The 15,301-nt window shown below is 35.7% G+C and overlaps 2 protein-coding genes and 1 pseudogene across 2 annotated transcripts; 1 reads left to right on the forward strand and 2 right to left on the reverse strand.

Annotated features, from left to right (window-relative positions):
• Window positions 1-218: 218 nt before the first annotated feature.
• LOC137743450 (FT-interacting protein 3-like) lies at window positions 219-3,540 on the reverse strand. The gene has a single exon (XM_068483341.1). It carries the CDS (start codon window positions 3,538-3,540, stop codon window positions 1,231-1,233), a length of 2,310 nt encoding a protein of 769 aa, XP_068339442.1. The 3' UTR covers window positions 219-1,230.
• Window positions 3,541-5,204: 1,664 nt separating this feature from the next.
• On the reverse strand, window positions 5,205-8,408 carry LOC137743397 (probable plastid-lipid-associated protein 12, chloroplastic). The gene is made up of 11 exons (XM_068483279.1): window positions 8,138-8,408; window positions 7,984-8,037; window positions 7,619-7,693; window positions 7,096-7,215; window positions 6,725-6,916; window positions 6,475-6,558; window positions 6,294-6,380; window positions 6,072-6,125; window positions 5,897-5,976; window positions 5,706-5,813; window positions 5,205-5,596 (listed from the first exon to the last, which is right to left on the reverse strand). The coding sequence occupies exons 1-11, from the start codon at window positions 8,390-8,392 to the stop codon at window positions 5,509-5,511; spliced, it is 1,197 nt and encodes a 398-aa protein (XP_068339380.1). The 5' UTR covers window positions 8,393-8,408; the 3' UTR covers window positions 5,205-5,508.
• A 1,197-nt stretch (window positions 8,409-9,605) lies between these two features.
• On the forward strand, window positions 9,606-12,075 carry LOC137741452 (peroxidase N-like; annotated as a pseudogene).
• The last annotated feature ends 3,226 nt before the right edge of the window (window positions 12,076-15,301 follow it).

The following is a 15,301-nucleotide window of genomic DNA, read 5'->3' on the forward strand; positions in this document are numbered from 1 at the left end:
ATGCATTACTTTGAAATCAACAGTGCTGCTCATTCAGGTTTCTCTAATTCCCTCAATTTTTCTTCAACAGATTGCTCTGTTCTTTTTGCATCATGTTAGTAGTCATGCAACTTCTTTTGTTAGGCAATGTTCTGCAAATGGTTCTAATGTACGAGAGGATGGCTTCTCTGAGCAAAGCTCTTCGTTACTCGAAACATCTTTGAGGGTACAGGTACAGATGTAATGTATTTATGAAAAGTTTTCACTAATCTGACGTGAGGGTCAAACTTAGGGTTGCATCTAGCTTATTGATGGTAAGCCCATTTGCTAGTATTTTTTGGCACCTCATCAGTCATATGGACGGAAAATGCTCAATTCCTTTTACTATTCTTTGTATTTGAGGAACTCTTTTTTCTTCAGTAAACTTTTAATCTGACATTATAAATGGTCCTCTGTCGTTACTGTTTGGATGTTGAATATTTCATCATCTCCATTAAATGAGTTCCATGAAAGCTTAGAATCTGCAGGCATTACTCATTTAGTCGTGTTTTGGTTGGTCATATTGGTCCTATGTAGGAACAATAGCTTCAGGAAGCTGATGGAATTGCTTACGGTGAAATAATGGTCTGGTGAAAGCTCGTGGAATTGCTTACGGTGAAATAACGGTCTGTTGTGAAAGATGTTCTGCTCCTTGTGTCACCGGCAACATTGTTTTCTTGATGCACGCTATGTTTGGTGGGAGTGCAAATGTGAAGCTCAAATGGACTGACTGCCTTGCATCCACACATCAAAGCTGTCTTTGGTTCGGTCGAAAACTCCTTGGAGCGGCTCTTCTCAGCCTCAGTAGATTTCCCGGTGGTTCATTTTCTTAGTTTTTACTTCCCATGCCTCCACGTCAATAACGTTTATTAGGACTAAACCCGAAAATGTAATGTAGTTGTACTGTTTGCCAGAAAATTACAGTTATAATGTCAAGAATTCGTCTTTTGTTCTTCGTAGTTTCACGAGTTTATTCGAATAAGCGATTGACATATTTTCTTTCTCATTCGGGCAACAAAAATATAAAGCTAAATCTGTTCAAACTTGTTTAGAAATGATCGACGCGAGGCCGAGCCGAGGCCTCTCGGACGATTAGATTCTAACACAGGAACATTAGCACATGAAAGAAGTACAGATATGAAACAAAAACCAAGCAAGAAATTGGAACAATTGTTTGCAAAGTAGGTTCGGAAGTTTTCCGTCTCAAGCTCCTCAGACAAAGATATCCGTCTTCGCTGGCATCCTTCTGAGCAAGTTCTGGGGGTACACCGGGAATCTGGTGCGGAAAATTGGCGGCAATAACACGTACCCTCCGGCGAGAAAAACAATAGCATCAAAACGAACAACTGAAAGTATGAAGACAGCAATAACACAGGAGATAACAAACATAGATGTGGCTCTTGGATCCCTCCAACTAAGCAAAGATTGCACCCTTTCCCCTTGAGTTGCTATGTCACCGAGCAGTGTCTGGATATTCAATCCAATACTTCGAAGCCGATCATATCTTCTTCTCAGAGTCTCGACGTCGGTCCTTCTTGTTGGAAACGGATCCAACTCTTCATCCAGAACATCTGGAAGAGCTGTATGGAGATGAGACAATTCGATGTTTATGTGAGGAATTTGTTTAGGCCTATTCGGGTAACTTCGAATCCCTGCGAAAACGCAGTAGACCAATGCTACGATTAGAGTATAGATAAGCGTCCGAGGCCAAACAACCAAGATAGTGAACGCAACGAGAACCGGTATAGATATCCACAGGTTAGTCCAACTGCGTGCTTGATCAAACTTTTTGATTAGCCAAAAGAAAACATCCAAAACTTTGACGATCCTCTCGAAATTGACTCTGGCTCTTCGAAGGCTCCACGAACGGGCCTTCACATCCAACACATAATCCACAACCTCTCTCCTTATGGGTGGCTCAGACTTGCTCAACTTCAACGCAATAGCATCGGCCGCCTGTTGCAATAATATAGACATCTGATCCACAGAGAGTGGCTGAAGGTAATGCATTTTCGGCATCAGAGGCTGCGTATAGGTCCACAGCGTGTTAAGCATACTGTCAACCGAAAATCTCACCACCAATTGGATTTCACCCTTCTTGTCCAATCCAGAAGGCTGCAGAACCATTAGTGGAAAAGAGTTTTTGTATATCTTACCAGCTTCGAGAGTTGATAGCCGAATCTTTACCTTCCCAATGGGTAAATCCATAGCCCTGCCGGCTTTATCCCAGCTTTCCAAATGATTGTTGTCAAAAACTGCAACAGTAATGACAGTACATGCATCATAGACATCCCAATTGTATTGTTCATTCCACTTTGGATCACGGCTATCAACAACCGTCCTTGTTTTCACCCACTTCGGCCCATATTTTGCCACGCAGTACGCATCAACGCGATTCTTAGGCTGCACTGGTTTCAGTGTAGAAGCGCTTATGATTCCCAGTTCTAGAACCCCAATTTTCGGCTTCCACAATGCCTTTGCTGATGGCCTATAATCACTAATAGAGTGAGCAGGCTCATCAAGAACATGGTATCCGCCGTCCAAAGAGACCCTCATCTGAATCTTACTAGCAAACTTCACCTTCCCCTCCAGTTTTTCCATCATCTCAAGGTTATATTTCACAGCAGTAGCCGCTGCAGCATTATTCCTCTTCGCGATATTCCCCAAAGGAATCTTGCAACTACCTAACGTAAAACTTCCTCCCATACTATCCGCCTTCTCCTCCACGCTCACAATCAAATCGTCCTCAAACTTTTCTGCCACAACAAACATTAAATCTTCATTCCACATAGGATTATCGGTCTTAGTTTGCGAAGCCTTAGTTCTCAAAACCCAACTCCCAACACCAGCTTTGACAAAGATCTCCCGTGGCCTTCCGTTATTCATGCCTCTGAACACCAGATCTTCAGCTTGAATCACATTAACTCTAAGGTACCAAAGCTTATAATAAAAGTCATACATTTTGGGATGCGTTTCCGAAACACCATAACCGCTTACTACTGAGGCCGTGTCAGCATAATACGGTTCGTTAAATGCACCATCAGCCTGTGCCCCCATCCAGTAGGCAAGCAACAATTCTGCTCCCCTTAACTCCTTTTCGTCCTTCAGCCTAACCCACTGTGACGCGAATGGACTATTAGGAAGAATTCTCATTTGAGCTTCATTAACAGCGAAATCAAACTTGCCAATGGTTCCATCTCCAACCACAGCAGCCTTGTCCTTCACCAAAATATCCACTTTATTGCTCTGAAGTTTGTCTCTTTTGAAAGCAAACACTTGGTTATTGTTCTCCAAGTGCTGTGTGGTTGCCTTGTAGTTCCCAATGTTCACTTCAATGTACGGGTGACATGCTGGCGGCAAACCTCTGACTTTCTCAATCTTCACATACAGATACTGCATTTGCTCCACCAAGTCGAAGGTGGTCGACGGGCCTGACGTATTGGCTGCCTTGCCAGTGATTTTTGGCTTAATCTCCTTGAGGGAAAAATCTTCCTTCTTTGGCGCATTTTGCGGAGCCAACATTGTTCACACTTCACACTGCAAAAACCGTAAACTGGTTTAATCAATTAAAGGAAGTTGTTATTGACATTCCAAAAACATCACCTACATTCCTTCTTAGTAAACTAAACGACGGAAAAGCGCATGATGATTTTTAGTGCTAATAAAAATTCCCCATATCAACCATTAGGTGTCATATGAGTTGGACAAGCTACATCATTTAATTTCAATTTTTTTATTAATTAAAACACTTAAATAATCTTAGGTGGAAGAAGGAGATTCCTCATCATCATTTAATTAATAATATTTTTAGGGAAGTGTAATTGGCACTCCAAAAATCTCATTCTACACTCCTTACATGTGTATTTTTCTTTCCAAATATAGAAAGTTTCGAGTGTAGAATGAGATTTTTGGAGTGCCAATAACAATTCCCTATTTTTATTAATTATTGATTAACATTTTGAAATTAAATGCTAATTAATTTAGATGATGTGACTGTTTACATCAGATGCCAGCTAAGGTGATATACAATTGTGGTACAAAAATATGGTAAGAATAACATTATTGGTATTCAAATGTTTGGAATATAACCACATATCGATTTCATATCAGATAAATATATTGCAAGTGACCCTTTACCACAGTGGTGGAAATGTGTTGTGCTCTTGCATGACGGCGTGGGTTTGAACCCTGTCAATAACTAATCTAACATTTAACTTACTAAAGCTATCGTTTCACTAAAAAAAAATAACAGATAAATATCAATTCTCGATACAGTCGAAGACAATAAGAAGGAAAAAAAATCAACCTTTAGTGACAAATATATTTTCCAAATTTATCAGAAATATGAGCAGAACGTTATTACTTTCTCCAGTGTAATCAAACCCTTCAAGCAGTGTTAGAAATCAAAACTAAACAAATGCAAAACAAACGCGTACCGATTTGTGGATGAAAACAATTGTGAAAAAGGTTTGTTTAAGCAAATAGGACACTTACCAGGTGCTCGAAGAACCCTCCGAATTGTGGTTTTAAGAAAAAAGTGAGCAAAAGAAGTACAGCCTTTGAATTTAAAGAGAACCAAAACAATCTAGGGTTTCAGAAGACATTAAAGTCCAAATCTAGGTTGATTAACAACCAAAACAATCTAGGGTTTCAGAAGATATTGAAGTCCAAATCTAGGTTGATTGAATGTGGAAGGTTTTGCAACGAGAATGAATGAATTCAGGCAAGTTTTTTTTTTCTTGATTACCTGGGATCCAAGTAATCAAATAATTAATTGCTTCTAAGACACTTTCATGAGGGGTGGGGGTGGAAGGGTATATGATGACCGTTTTTCTATAAAGTTGGGTTTTTATTGTGCCATGATATTTGGTGGGGGATTCTATTGACGAGATATATTTCTTTTTTAGTACCCTTTTTTGTGAGAGAATTTTGCTGATTTGTTTAGAACATAGAAGTACTGAATAAGTAATCCGAGCCCTAGCATATAAATACCAAAATACCAAGCTCGAATAGTAAAGAACGATGGAAGTGATTTATGCACAACTATTTTCTCCTCATGCACACTTCTATTTATTTTTTGCTTTTAAATTGAATAAATCAAAACAGACAAAAATAAAGTTTAAAAGGAGAAAATCAGACGTGCTCAAAATCATTCCTCATAAAACTTTTTCACTGTAACATAAATGAATTCTTACCAGAGAGTAGAACATATTTGGGATACAATTAATTTCGAATTCTTACCAGAGTAAAACATATCTGGGATACGATTAATTTCATAATTACATTTGATGTTACGATAAGGCAAAAAATAGCCAAGAATACATGTCAAGACATTAATGCTAATATATATGTATGTATTTTTTCTCAGAGTTACAATCAAACATTCAAAATAATCTGGGTGTGCTTATATATTTACCAACACAAGGAACTACAAGAAGCAAATTTGCGTCGCTTGAAACTTAGATCTTATATCTGTTCGGTTAGACCAGCTTAGTTCTGTTCAACACCATCTGTTCGTAAATACACGAAAACGATTTTTCTATACCCCCGTGTAATTCTGATCTTGTCATCGCTATACCTGCAGCATACAGTGTGAGTAGATATATGCATAGAAAAGGGATTCCAGATAATCAAAATCTTGAGGAAATAAGTACATGAATTATGAATAACAAAATGAGATATCTTACAGTATCTCAAGTTCGAACTTGCTCTCTAGCTCTACAGGATACCCAAACTGACCACCGATGATGGCCGCGTCATCCATTGTAAGATCATATGTTCTGCTGCCAGTTTTCCTGTCAACGTGATGGAGAATGTAAAAATCAGGCTTTCACAATACAGCAGTACTACCATAAATTCCAAGTAATGAGAAACTTACACGAATGTGCCAGTTATGGAGAATTTGAGTCCAAGTAAGGTATCAACCACAAACTTTATTTGTCCATCTTTCTTGACAATCTATAATCACAGCATTACATTTTTTTTAGAAGAAGAAAATAGTAAAGAGAATGAAAGAAATCTGTCGAAAATAGAAGCTATAAAGTTTCGCTTACTTGCTTTCCCATTAGACCATTGGCTGCATTCTCTAACCAACTATCTGTCTCTTCCTGCCACATATGAGAGGCGAGTGAAAATTGTATGCAAAAAAAATTCTAAGTGGTTTAGTCACACCAAATTTAAGTCTCTCAGTGTCTTTTCCACTTCCCACGCCGCTAGGATATCTGTAAAAGGCAACATAAAAACACTCTATGGCCAATTTATAAGCATGAGATTACCTGTGAACTCCATATCATTTCCCACTCCCCGTCTTGGAGCTCTAGATCACCCATGTTCTGATTTAACGAGATGAACTCATCGATTGCCTGTGATAGAAGAAATGGGGTTGCAGGAGACCATATCAACAAGGCAAAATCTTCTTAGGCATGCAACTTGAGAAAATTGAATTGGAAACATCACCTCTTTAACTCCTGTACCCGTGGAGATTGTTGACAGCAATCTTTGCCTAGGTTCAGTTTTCTTTTGCAGCACAAATGTAGTTCCCTGCACTACAAAGATACTTATGGATATCCTTAGCTATAAGCAACTCATTTTTAAGATTTAAGCAATTAATTGAAAGTCTCTGACTATGTGTTAATATTACTGATGTGAAATACAGTACAGAATGTATTAAAATCTTTATACTACTAAGCAACAAAGTGCCGATTACCTTATTTCCTCTTGAGATACGAAGGTTTCCAGATTCAGACAAGTATGTGGTATCCAACCAGCCCTTTGCCTCATCTCCGAGAAGTCTGAATGGAACTGGATATGGAACCTTAAACGGTAAAAATTTAAGAGAAAATGCTGCTTTGTCAAACTGAAAGAGGATTCGTTTCCCATCTTTTATTGATGCTGCTGCCTGCGTGAAAAGAAAATAGAGAATGCATAAGTGAAAAGAAAATACTATGACAACATTTTTTACTAGAATCAAAGGTGGCTAAAGATAACAACCGAATGGTACTATGGTAGTAACTCTTTTGTGCTTTTGAGAAGATATATGTGATGATATTTAGGAGTTAGGGAGATAGCAGGTCGTACCTCTACTTTTAGTTCACCTGCTGCATCAGAGAATTTGACGATATTCGATACGCGTGGATCACTTGTCCTAAGATATACCTCTTGAAATACGCTAAAGAAGTCAACCCCCACAAACGTCCTCTGCAAAATTTTAGAAGCATGATTCAAACTTAATGCCACTTTCAAATTGTTTAGAGTATCAGCCAGACCAATTGTCTTAAGCAAAATTGGTTTCAATAAAGGATCCATACCTTTACATATACAATGGATTACCTGTGTTCATCTGTCACATAGCTAGGGTGGATGATTTCAAGTTTGTAAGGAAATCCAAAACATAGTGCAAAAGAAACCAAGTTTTTTGCAATTTTCAAATTTGCGATAGCAGTTTACAGGAATGCACAACAAATAACAATTTGATTCTTCGGATGAATGATTTGAAAGAAATTAAACAGACCATATTCCCTTATAATTTCTTAATTTTATAAGAAAGAAAAATTATAATCATTTACAAGGGGGGAAAAAGCTTTAGTTGATAAGGTCATACTTGGATTGGAGAGGCAGTTCCAGGTCTTGTAGTAAACATCAATTGCCAGCGTCCTTCAATTAAACTAGAACTTGTCTGCATACATAACAAAACATACAAATTCAATATTCCTATAAATATATTTAACGAGACCCTTTATAAATTAAGCATACACGGAAATATGCACAAATATAACCGATTATAAACTTTACATAAAAAATAAAACCCAAGAGAAACGAAAAAGAAACTATATGACTTATTATCAGTGTAGCGTCTCTTAGTTCTACTTTTGATTAAAACTTTGTGGCCGGTATTTTATTGCGCGTATTTCTCAAAAGCACATATATGCATCTGTTTGGAATTTTAATATAACAACGATGACGAACCGGGTCAGGAACGCCTTGTAAACCTTCAAGAACATTCACAGCATTTTGAACATCCTACAAAAGCATTAGCAATTCTCGTTCAATCAATTTTCTTCAAAAAAATCTCAAAAACATTACAGGATATTTTAAAAGGTGAAGCAGAGAGAAGTGCTACGGTGAGTTGCTGAGGAGAAGCAGAGCGGCCTCGGCCTTGGATTCCGATGAGGGCTTCGACGAGAGAGTTCTCTTGCTCCGTAAACGAAACTTCTTCTTGAGTCAACACTTTCGTCAACGTCTTTGTACGGCCTGCACTTGAAGCTGAAGAGTTTCTGTAGAAGGGAAGAGTTGGTGGCGATGGTGAGAATGTGGGTTTTTGGCGCCAATAATGGAAGCTTCTCAGGTTTGTTAGATTTGCTGCTGCTGCCGCCATTGGTGACCAAAGATTGAAGAAGCAGAGGCTGAGAGGCTCATGAGTGTAACCAGACTAATATCTTCGGTCTTAGCCACGTGGCAAGTTATCCATCAGACACGTCCAAACTGATATACTGTGGATATATCTACATGTGTCTGCTGTTACTTTTGTTTGATGAATTGGCGCCATATATTACATTTTCTTTTTATTTTTTTAAGATCTTTTTCTACTTTTCCTTTCTAATTCTTAAATGTTTTGGTTGAAAATCTGGCTTTAACCTAGAAATTATGTTTAATTGGATTGGTGTTGGATGCTTTAACAGTATAAAACGTACAATTGATCACAATTTGATTGCAAAATATTTTGGATGTAACAACCACTGTCATGGAAGATTATTACTTCTAGTTCAAGTATAATAATATGGGTAGATATTAATGTTGATATTTTGTGTACATTATTATATGTTATAATAAGCTGGATTAGTAATATAATGTGACATGTGACGATAGTAATACAGTGTGACATGCGACAATTAATCACACCAAAAAAATTATCTGCATTTGATTGTTTGCATAATCTTATCCTGTGAATAGTTGAGTACTCTATAATGTCAATACTAACTTGTTCCTGACTATGTCTTTAGTCCTTTATGGTGTGTTTGGACAAGAGAATTCAAAATTTAAAGTACGATAGAACTTGTGCTAAAATATGTTTGGAATATATGTAGTGTTCTAATAGCAGCTTTATAGTTTTAGTTTATTGCTAATGTTTTTGTTGTACAATTTTAACAATCGAATCTAAAATCCTTCTGTACTTTAAAGCCACTCCTCCAAACACAATATTAGAAAATTCTAACTATTCAACATTCTTGGTGCATCGGCAACTTAATGATTGTATCACGGAATTCTAGCAAAGTTCCTTGAATTATTGAACCCTTATTGCTTTCCAAATGTTTTACTTTGATTCATTGTCTCACATTTTCCATGGTACAAGTTTATATGATTGCAATCCAATAATCAGAAATCTTACAGCTTTGTCACTTTTTGATTGGCCAAACATTTAGTGCACTAATTCATCTATGGATTGGGGTTTATGCAATTTCAATTTAGCTGCTTGAACTTTGGCTACTAATAGAACTTCAAATTTATCTCTTCATCCTTGGCCTTCACTAAACAACCATGAAAAATTGATCTATGGACTATAATAGCTTATTTTTGCTCATAAATGTTTCATGTTATGTTTAGCTGTGAAGTCTGATCTTTCTGCAGATTTCTATAAGCAGACATGTCCAGATCGTTGTAAAATAGTCAGGAAGGAGGTTATAGATGCTGTAAAGAACGAAATGCGAATGGCAGCTTCGTTGCTTCAGCTTCACTTTCTCGATTGCTTTGTGAATGTGAGTTCAGAAATTTCTGACAATTTTTTTTTTTTTTTACAGGCCTTTATGATTTCATCCGAATCATATTTTCACGTAATTTGACCTTAATTAGGGCTGTGATGCATCCATTCTATTGGATGGACGTAACAGTGAGAAATTTGCCACTTCAAATTTGAACTCAACAAGAGGATTTGAAGTGGCAGACAAAGTCAAAAATGCTGTGGAGTGCATGTAGTGGAGTTGTATCTTGTGCTGATATATTAGCTCTGATCGCCCGAGATTCTGTACTCTTGGTAAGTTTTCATCTTTAGTTTCTCAAATTAATAAGGTAGTGGGTTAGATTCTGACCCAACATGCCAAAGAGAAGGTATGAAACCCATTATTTTGCAGGAATCTATTAGAGAAATGAGGAAACCTCAAACATACCCCTAGCACCCTAAAGATGTTTATATTATGCCTCTTGGTACTAGAAGGTCTAGGAGTTCAAATAGAAAACGAATTAGAGAAACAAAATATAAAAAATATCTTAATATCTTAAAGGGAATTGTTATTGGTATTAAAAAAATTTAACTGTGCACTCTAAACTTTATAGTTTTAGAAAGAAAAATACTCTTATGAGGAGGGTGCATAATTAGATTTTTGAAGTGTCAATAGTTTGTTATCTTAAATTGCCGATGCAACGTAGTAAATGACAAAATTAGGTGAGTCATGAGCCCAAATCGAATAGGAAGTCAAATCTGAACAAGGGATGATTTTTTATTCCCTCCAACATCTGACCAACCCATAATAGATGTTGTGAAGAATGAATCCAACATTGATGGGAGGAGGAACCTTGTCATATTGACTTATAAGTAAATTGGGCTACTACCCATATAACCAATTGGTTTTATAGTGGATCCCCAACTTTTTTCATGGTATCAGAGCAGGTTGTCCCGCATGTGAAGCCAATGGCCACACTTGCTCTACATCACCCGCTTTTTGTTGTCTATGTGCTAAACTTATAAGTAAGTTGGGCTACTCTCTCTATAGCCAATTAGTTTTGTAGTGGAACCCTAACTTTCTTCAAATGCAACTAGCTCAACTAAAAAACAACTAGTTAGCTGTTGTTTTGTCAGAAAAGAGCTCAAGTAAGTAATTACAATATATTACATCACATTTAATTTAACGTGACAAATACGAATTTAAACTACATTATTGTTAGCCCATTGTGAGGCTTTGCTCACTCCCCCACCCTCTTAGTTTAGATAAATCATTAAACGTGGCAAAGGTCATTAGGCAGCATGTAGCGAAAACGGCCTCTAAATGTAGAGGTTCGAGATTCATATAATTAGTATATGGAAGAACGGACGTGATGGATGAATCTAAGGGCATGACAATGTGCAGAGTGGAGGCCCGTCGTGGAAAGTTTAACTGGGAAGAAGGGATGGACTGGTGCCAAATCAAAGAGGAGCTAATCTTGCCATTCCTTCTCAATATGACACATTGGAGACAATAATTTCAAACTTTGGCAATGTTGGACTCAATGTCACAGACGTGGTCTCCTTGTCAGGTACATAACAAAAAAGCCTATATAATTATAGGAATGGTTGCAATTTCTATCTTTGCTAATATATTAGAAACGACTGAGATTCTTGTTTCGTTTTGTGTTGGCGTGCTTGTATGCATTTTGCATTTGAGAGTCAAACTTGATTGGTATTGGGGTTTCACAAAGGAATTGGGGAGTCCTAAAAATGAAATTATATTGGGTCAAACTCTCTAGTAGTGTATATATATAGATGTATATATAATATAATATGTGTGTGTGTGTGTGTGTGTGTAAACTTATCCCTATATCTAAAATGTAGTGCCCTATCCTCCTTTGTGTACTCATTCCCTTTGCTCATCATGCGTGTACATAGGTGCCCATACAATTGGAAGAGCAAGGTGTGCCACTTTCAGCAAAAGACTCTGGAACTTCTCGAACACTGGAGGTCCAGATAGTACAAAGGAAAAAACCATGCTATCTGATTTGAAACATGTATGTCTTGTGAATGGCGATGGCAACGAAGTAACGGTGCTTGATCAAAATTCGAATGATCTATTTGACAACCACTACTTCCAGAGCTTACTCGATGGAAGGGGTCTTCTTCGTTCTGACCAAATTCTATTTAGTAGTGATGAATCCGTTTCAATGATGACCAGAACTCTTGTTGACAGCTACAGAAGAAACCCTAAGCTTTTCTTTGATGACTTTGTTAAGTCCATGATCAAGATGGGAAATATTAGGCCACTTACTGGTCTGAGTGGACAAATTCGGAAGAATTGTAGAGCGGTTAATTCATAGATGCGGTAGGCTCCATTTAGTATCAATATAGAGTACTCTTCGTCCATAAATTAGTATCTCAAACATCATAAATATACTATGTGACCTCTGCTTGTTGATAAATAAGAGAAGTGGATCAGCATGAATGAACATGCATTTGGTACTCTTGCTTTTTGAAATAATTAACTTAATATAAATGACAAGAAAGGATACCCAGCTCTCACTCAAGATATCTGAGTTCCAAGTCCAGGCAAGAGGCTACGTAACCAAATTGTTGTGCAACGGCATGAGCCCACTACTTAGTACTGATATTGTGCTCAATCACCCAAGTCCAAATATTGGGTTCATTAGCGCTAATATTATAATTCTATGTCGGTGTTGAGTTTTATCTTAAAAGGTATCGGTACTATTAGTAGCTAGTGAACCAATTCTTCTATATTGTAGATTGTTGTAATGCATCCACGACTTGTAAATAGGTTTCATATCAAGCTACATGCAACCCAAATAATTATTAGCGCATATCACGGTTTCTAGGTGATTTTACAAATTTATACAAAAAAAATATCGTGAAATCTATTTGTTTTCACCTTCACCGCATCGTGACGTTTTGAATATTCATATAAGACTTTTTGTTAATATTCTTGTAGATGCAATTTCGTTTCGCCAATGTTTTAGGCCTTACTACAATTTTTGTCCATTTATTTTTAAGTTTTGGGCTTGAATATTCTCCAAAAAATACATTTGTGGCTCAATAAATGGTAAAACCATTTCCAATTGCCTTATAAAGTTACTCTTAATCATGACGGAATATATTTCACAAAATAAAAAATTTGCATTTTTCTCAAAAAAAAAGGTGGGCTAACCATCACGATTTCTTGGCGATTTTGCAAATTTTTATAAAAATTGTCGTCAAATCTATTTACTTTCATCTTCACCACACCTTGAGGATTAGAATATTCGTGCAAGATTTTTTGTTAATATTCTTGTAGATGGAATCCCGTTTCGCCAATGTTTTGAGCATCACTGCATTTTTTTGTCCATTAGTTTTAAGTTTTCGACTTAAATATTCTAATAAAAATTCATTTGTGGCTCAAGAAATAGTAAAACCAATTTCAATTGCCATATTCGACAAACAAAAAAATTCAATTGCTTTATAAAGTTACTCTTAATCATGACGGAAAATATTTGCAAAAACAAAAAATTTACATTTTCCCCAAAATAACGTGGGCTAACTATCACAGTTTGTAGGCAATTTTGCAAATTTGTACAAAAATCATCATAGAATCTATTTTCTATCACTGCTCCATGAGTTTTTGAAAATTTTTGTAAGACTTTTATTAATATTCTTGTGGATAAGTCCTGTTTCGGTAATGTTTTGGGCCCCACTACAATTTTGTCAATCTATTTTTAGTTTTCAGCTTAAATATTCTATCAAAAATACATTTTTGGCTCACAAAAATATAAGAATGACATTTTCTAAAAAAAAATAAAAAAATAAAAAAATGTGGGCTAACTATCACGGTTTCTAGGTGAATTTGCAAATTTGTACAAAACTTGTTGTAACGTCTACTTGCTTTCATATTCACTGCTCCGTGATGTTTTGAAAATTTATGTAAGATTTTTTTATTGATATTCTTGTGCATGGAGTCCAACTTTGGCACTGTTTGGGCCTTATTACTAGTTTTGTCAATTTATTTTTCAATTTTCGTTTGAAATATTCAATTAAAAATATATTTGTAGCTTAGTAAATAGTGAAACTACTTTCAATTGCACTATAAAGTTACTCTTAATCATGACGAAAATATATTTTGCAAAAATAAAAATTTTCTTGTTTCGAAAAAAACATGGGCTAACCATCACAGTTTCTAGGCGATTTTGTAAATTTGTACAAAAATCGTCGTAAAATCTACTTGCTTTCACTTCACAACACCATGAGGTTTCAAGAATCCATATAAGACTTATTATTGATATTATTGTAGATGCAATCCCGTTTAGGCAATGTTTTGGGCTCCACTACTATTTTTGTCCATTCATTTTTCAGTTTTTCGTCTTAAATATTCTATTAAAAATAGATTTGTGGATGAATAAATGGTAAATCCTCTTTCAATTGCCTTATAAAGTTAATATTAATCTAACAGAATATATTTCGCATAATACAAATTTTTGCATTTTTCTAAAATAATGTGGGCTAACCTTCACTATTTCCAAGCTATTTTGCAAATTTAAGAATCGTCGTAAAATCTATTTTCTTTAACCTTAACTGCACCGTGAGGTTTTGAATATTCATGTAAGACTTTTTGTTAATATTCTTGTTGATAGAGTTCTGTTTCGGCAATGTTTTGGGCCCCACTACAATTTTCAATTTATTTTTAAGTTTTTGGCTTACATATTCTATTAAAAATATATTTGTGGCTCAATAAATGGTAAAATCGTTTTCAATTGCCTTTCAAATTGACTCTTAATCATCATCGAAAATATTTCGCAAAAATAACAATTTTGTATTTTTCTCAAAAAAAATTGTGGACATTATCACGGTTTCCAAGGGATTTTACAAATTTGTACAAAACTCGTTGTAAAACTTGTTTGCTTTCACCTTCACCACATTGTGAGGTTTTTAAAATTCATGTAAGACTTTCTGTTTATATTCTTGTAGCTGTAGTCCCGTTTCAGCAATGCTATTGAGCCCTACTACTATTTTTGTCCATTTATTTTTTAGTTTGAGGCTTAAATATTCTATTAAAAATATATTTGTAAGTCAACAAATGCTAAAATCTCTTTCAATTGCCTTTTAATGTTACTCTTAATCACTATGGAAAATATTTTGCTAAAAAAAAAGTTGCATTTTAAAAAAATGTGGGCTAACCATCACAGTTTTTAGGCGGTTTTGCAAAATTATTTAGAAATTGTTATAAAATCTATATGTTTTCACCGTCACTACACCGTGGCGTTGAAAATTTATGTAAGACCTTTTGTAGATATTCTTGTGGATGGAGTCCTATTTCAACAAAGTTTTGGGCCCCACTATTATTTTTGTCCATTTATTTTTTGCTTTTATTTTAATATTTTATATATATTTGTAGCTCAATAAATGATAAAACCACTATTAAGTACCTTGTAAAAAATTCTTAATCATGATAGAAAATATTTTGCAAAAATAAAAAATTTGTAAATTTCGCAACAAAACGTGGGCTTACCTGTACCAATAACGATAATTAAACGTCAAAAAAACTTGGTGCTCAACCAATTA

Source organism: Pyrus communis, chromosome 8, assembly GCF_963583255.1.
Source record: "Pyrus communis chromosome 8, drPyrComm1.1, whole genome shotgun sequence".
NCBI classification, from domain to species: Eukaryota; Viridiplantae; Streptophyta; class Magnoliopsida; order Rosales; family Rosaceae; genus Pyrus; species Pyrus communis.

Coding starts and splice junctions, on each gene's coding strand:
- LOC137743450 (XM_068483341.1), bottom strand. CDS start 3,540: ATGTTGGCTCCGCAAAATGCGCCAAAGAAGGAAGATTTTTCCCTCAAG.
- LOC137743397 (XM_068483279.1), bottom strand. CDS start 8,392: ATGGCGGCAGCAGCAGCAAATCTAACAAACCTGAGAAGCTTCCATTAT. Junction 6,917..7,095: donor CAGGTGAACTAAAAGTAGAG/GTACGACCTGCT, acceptor CTTTTCACGCAG/GCAGCAGCATCAATAAAAGA. Junction 6,559..6,724: donor GTATCTCAAGAGGAAATAAG/GTAATCGGCACT, acceptor TTTGTAGTGCAG/GGAACTACATTTGTGCTGCA.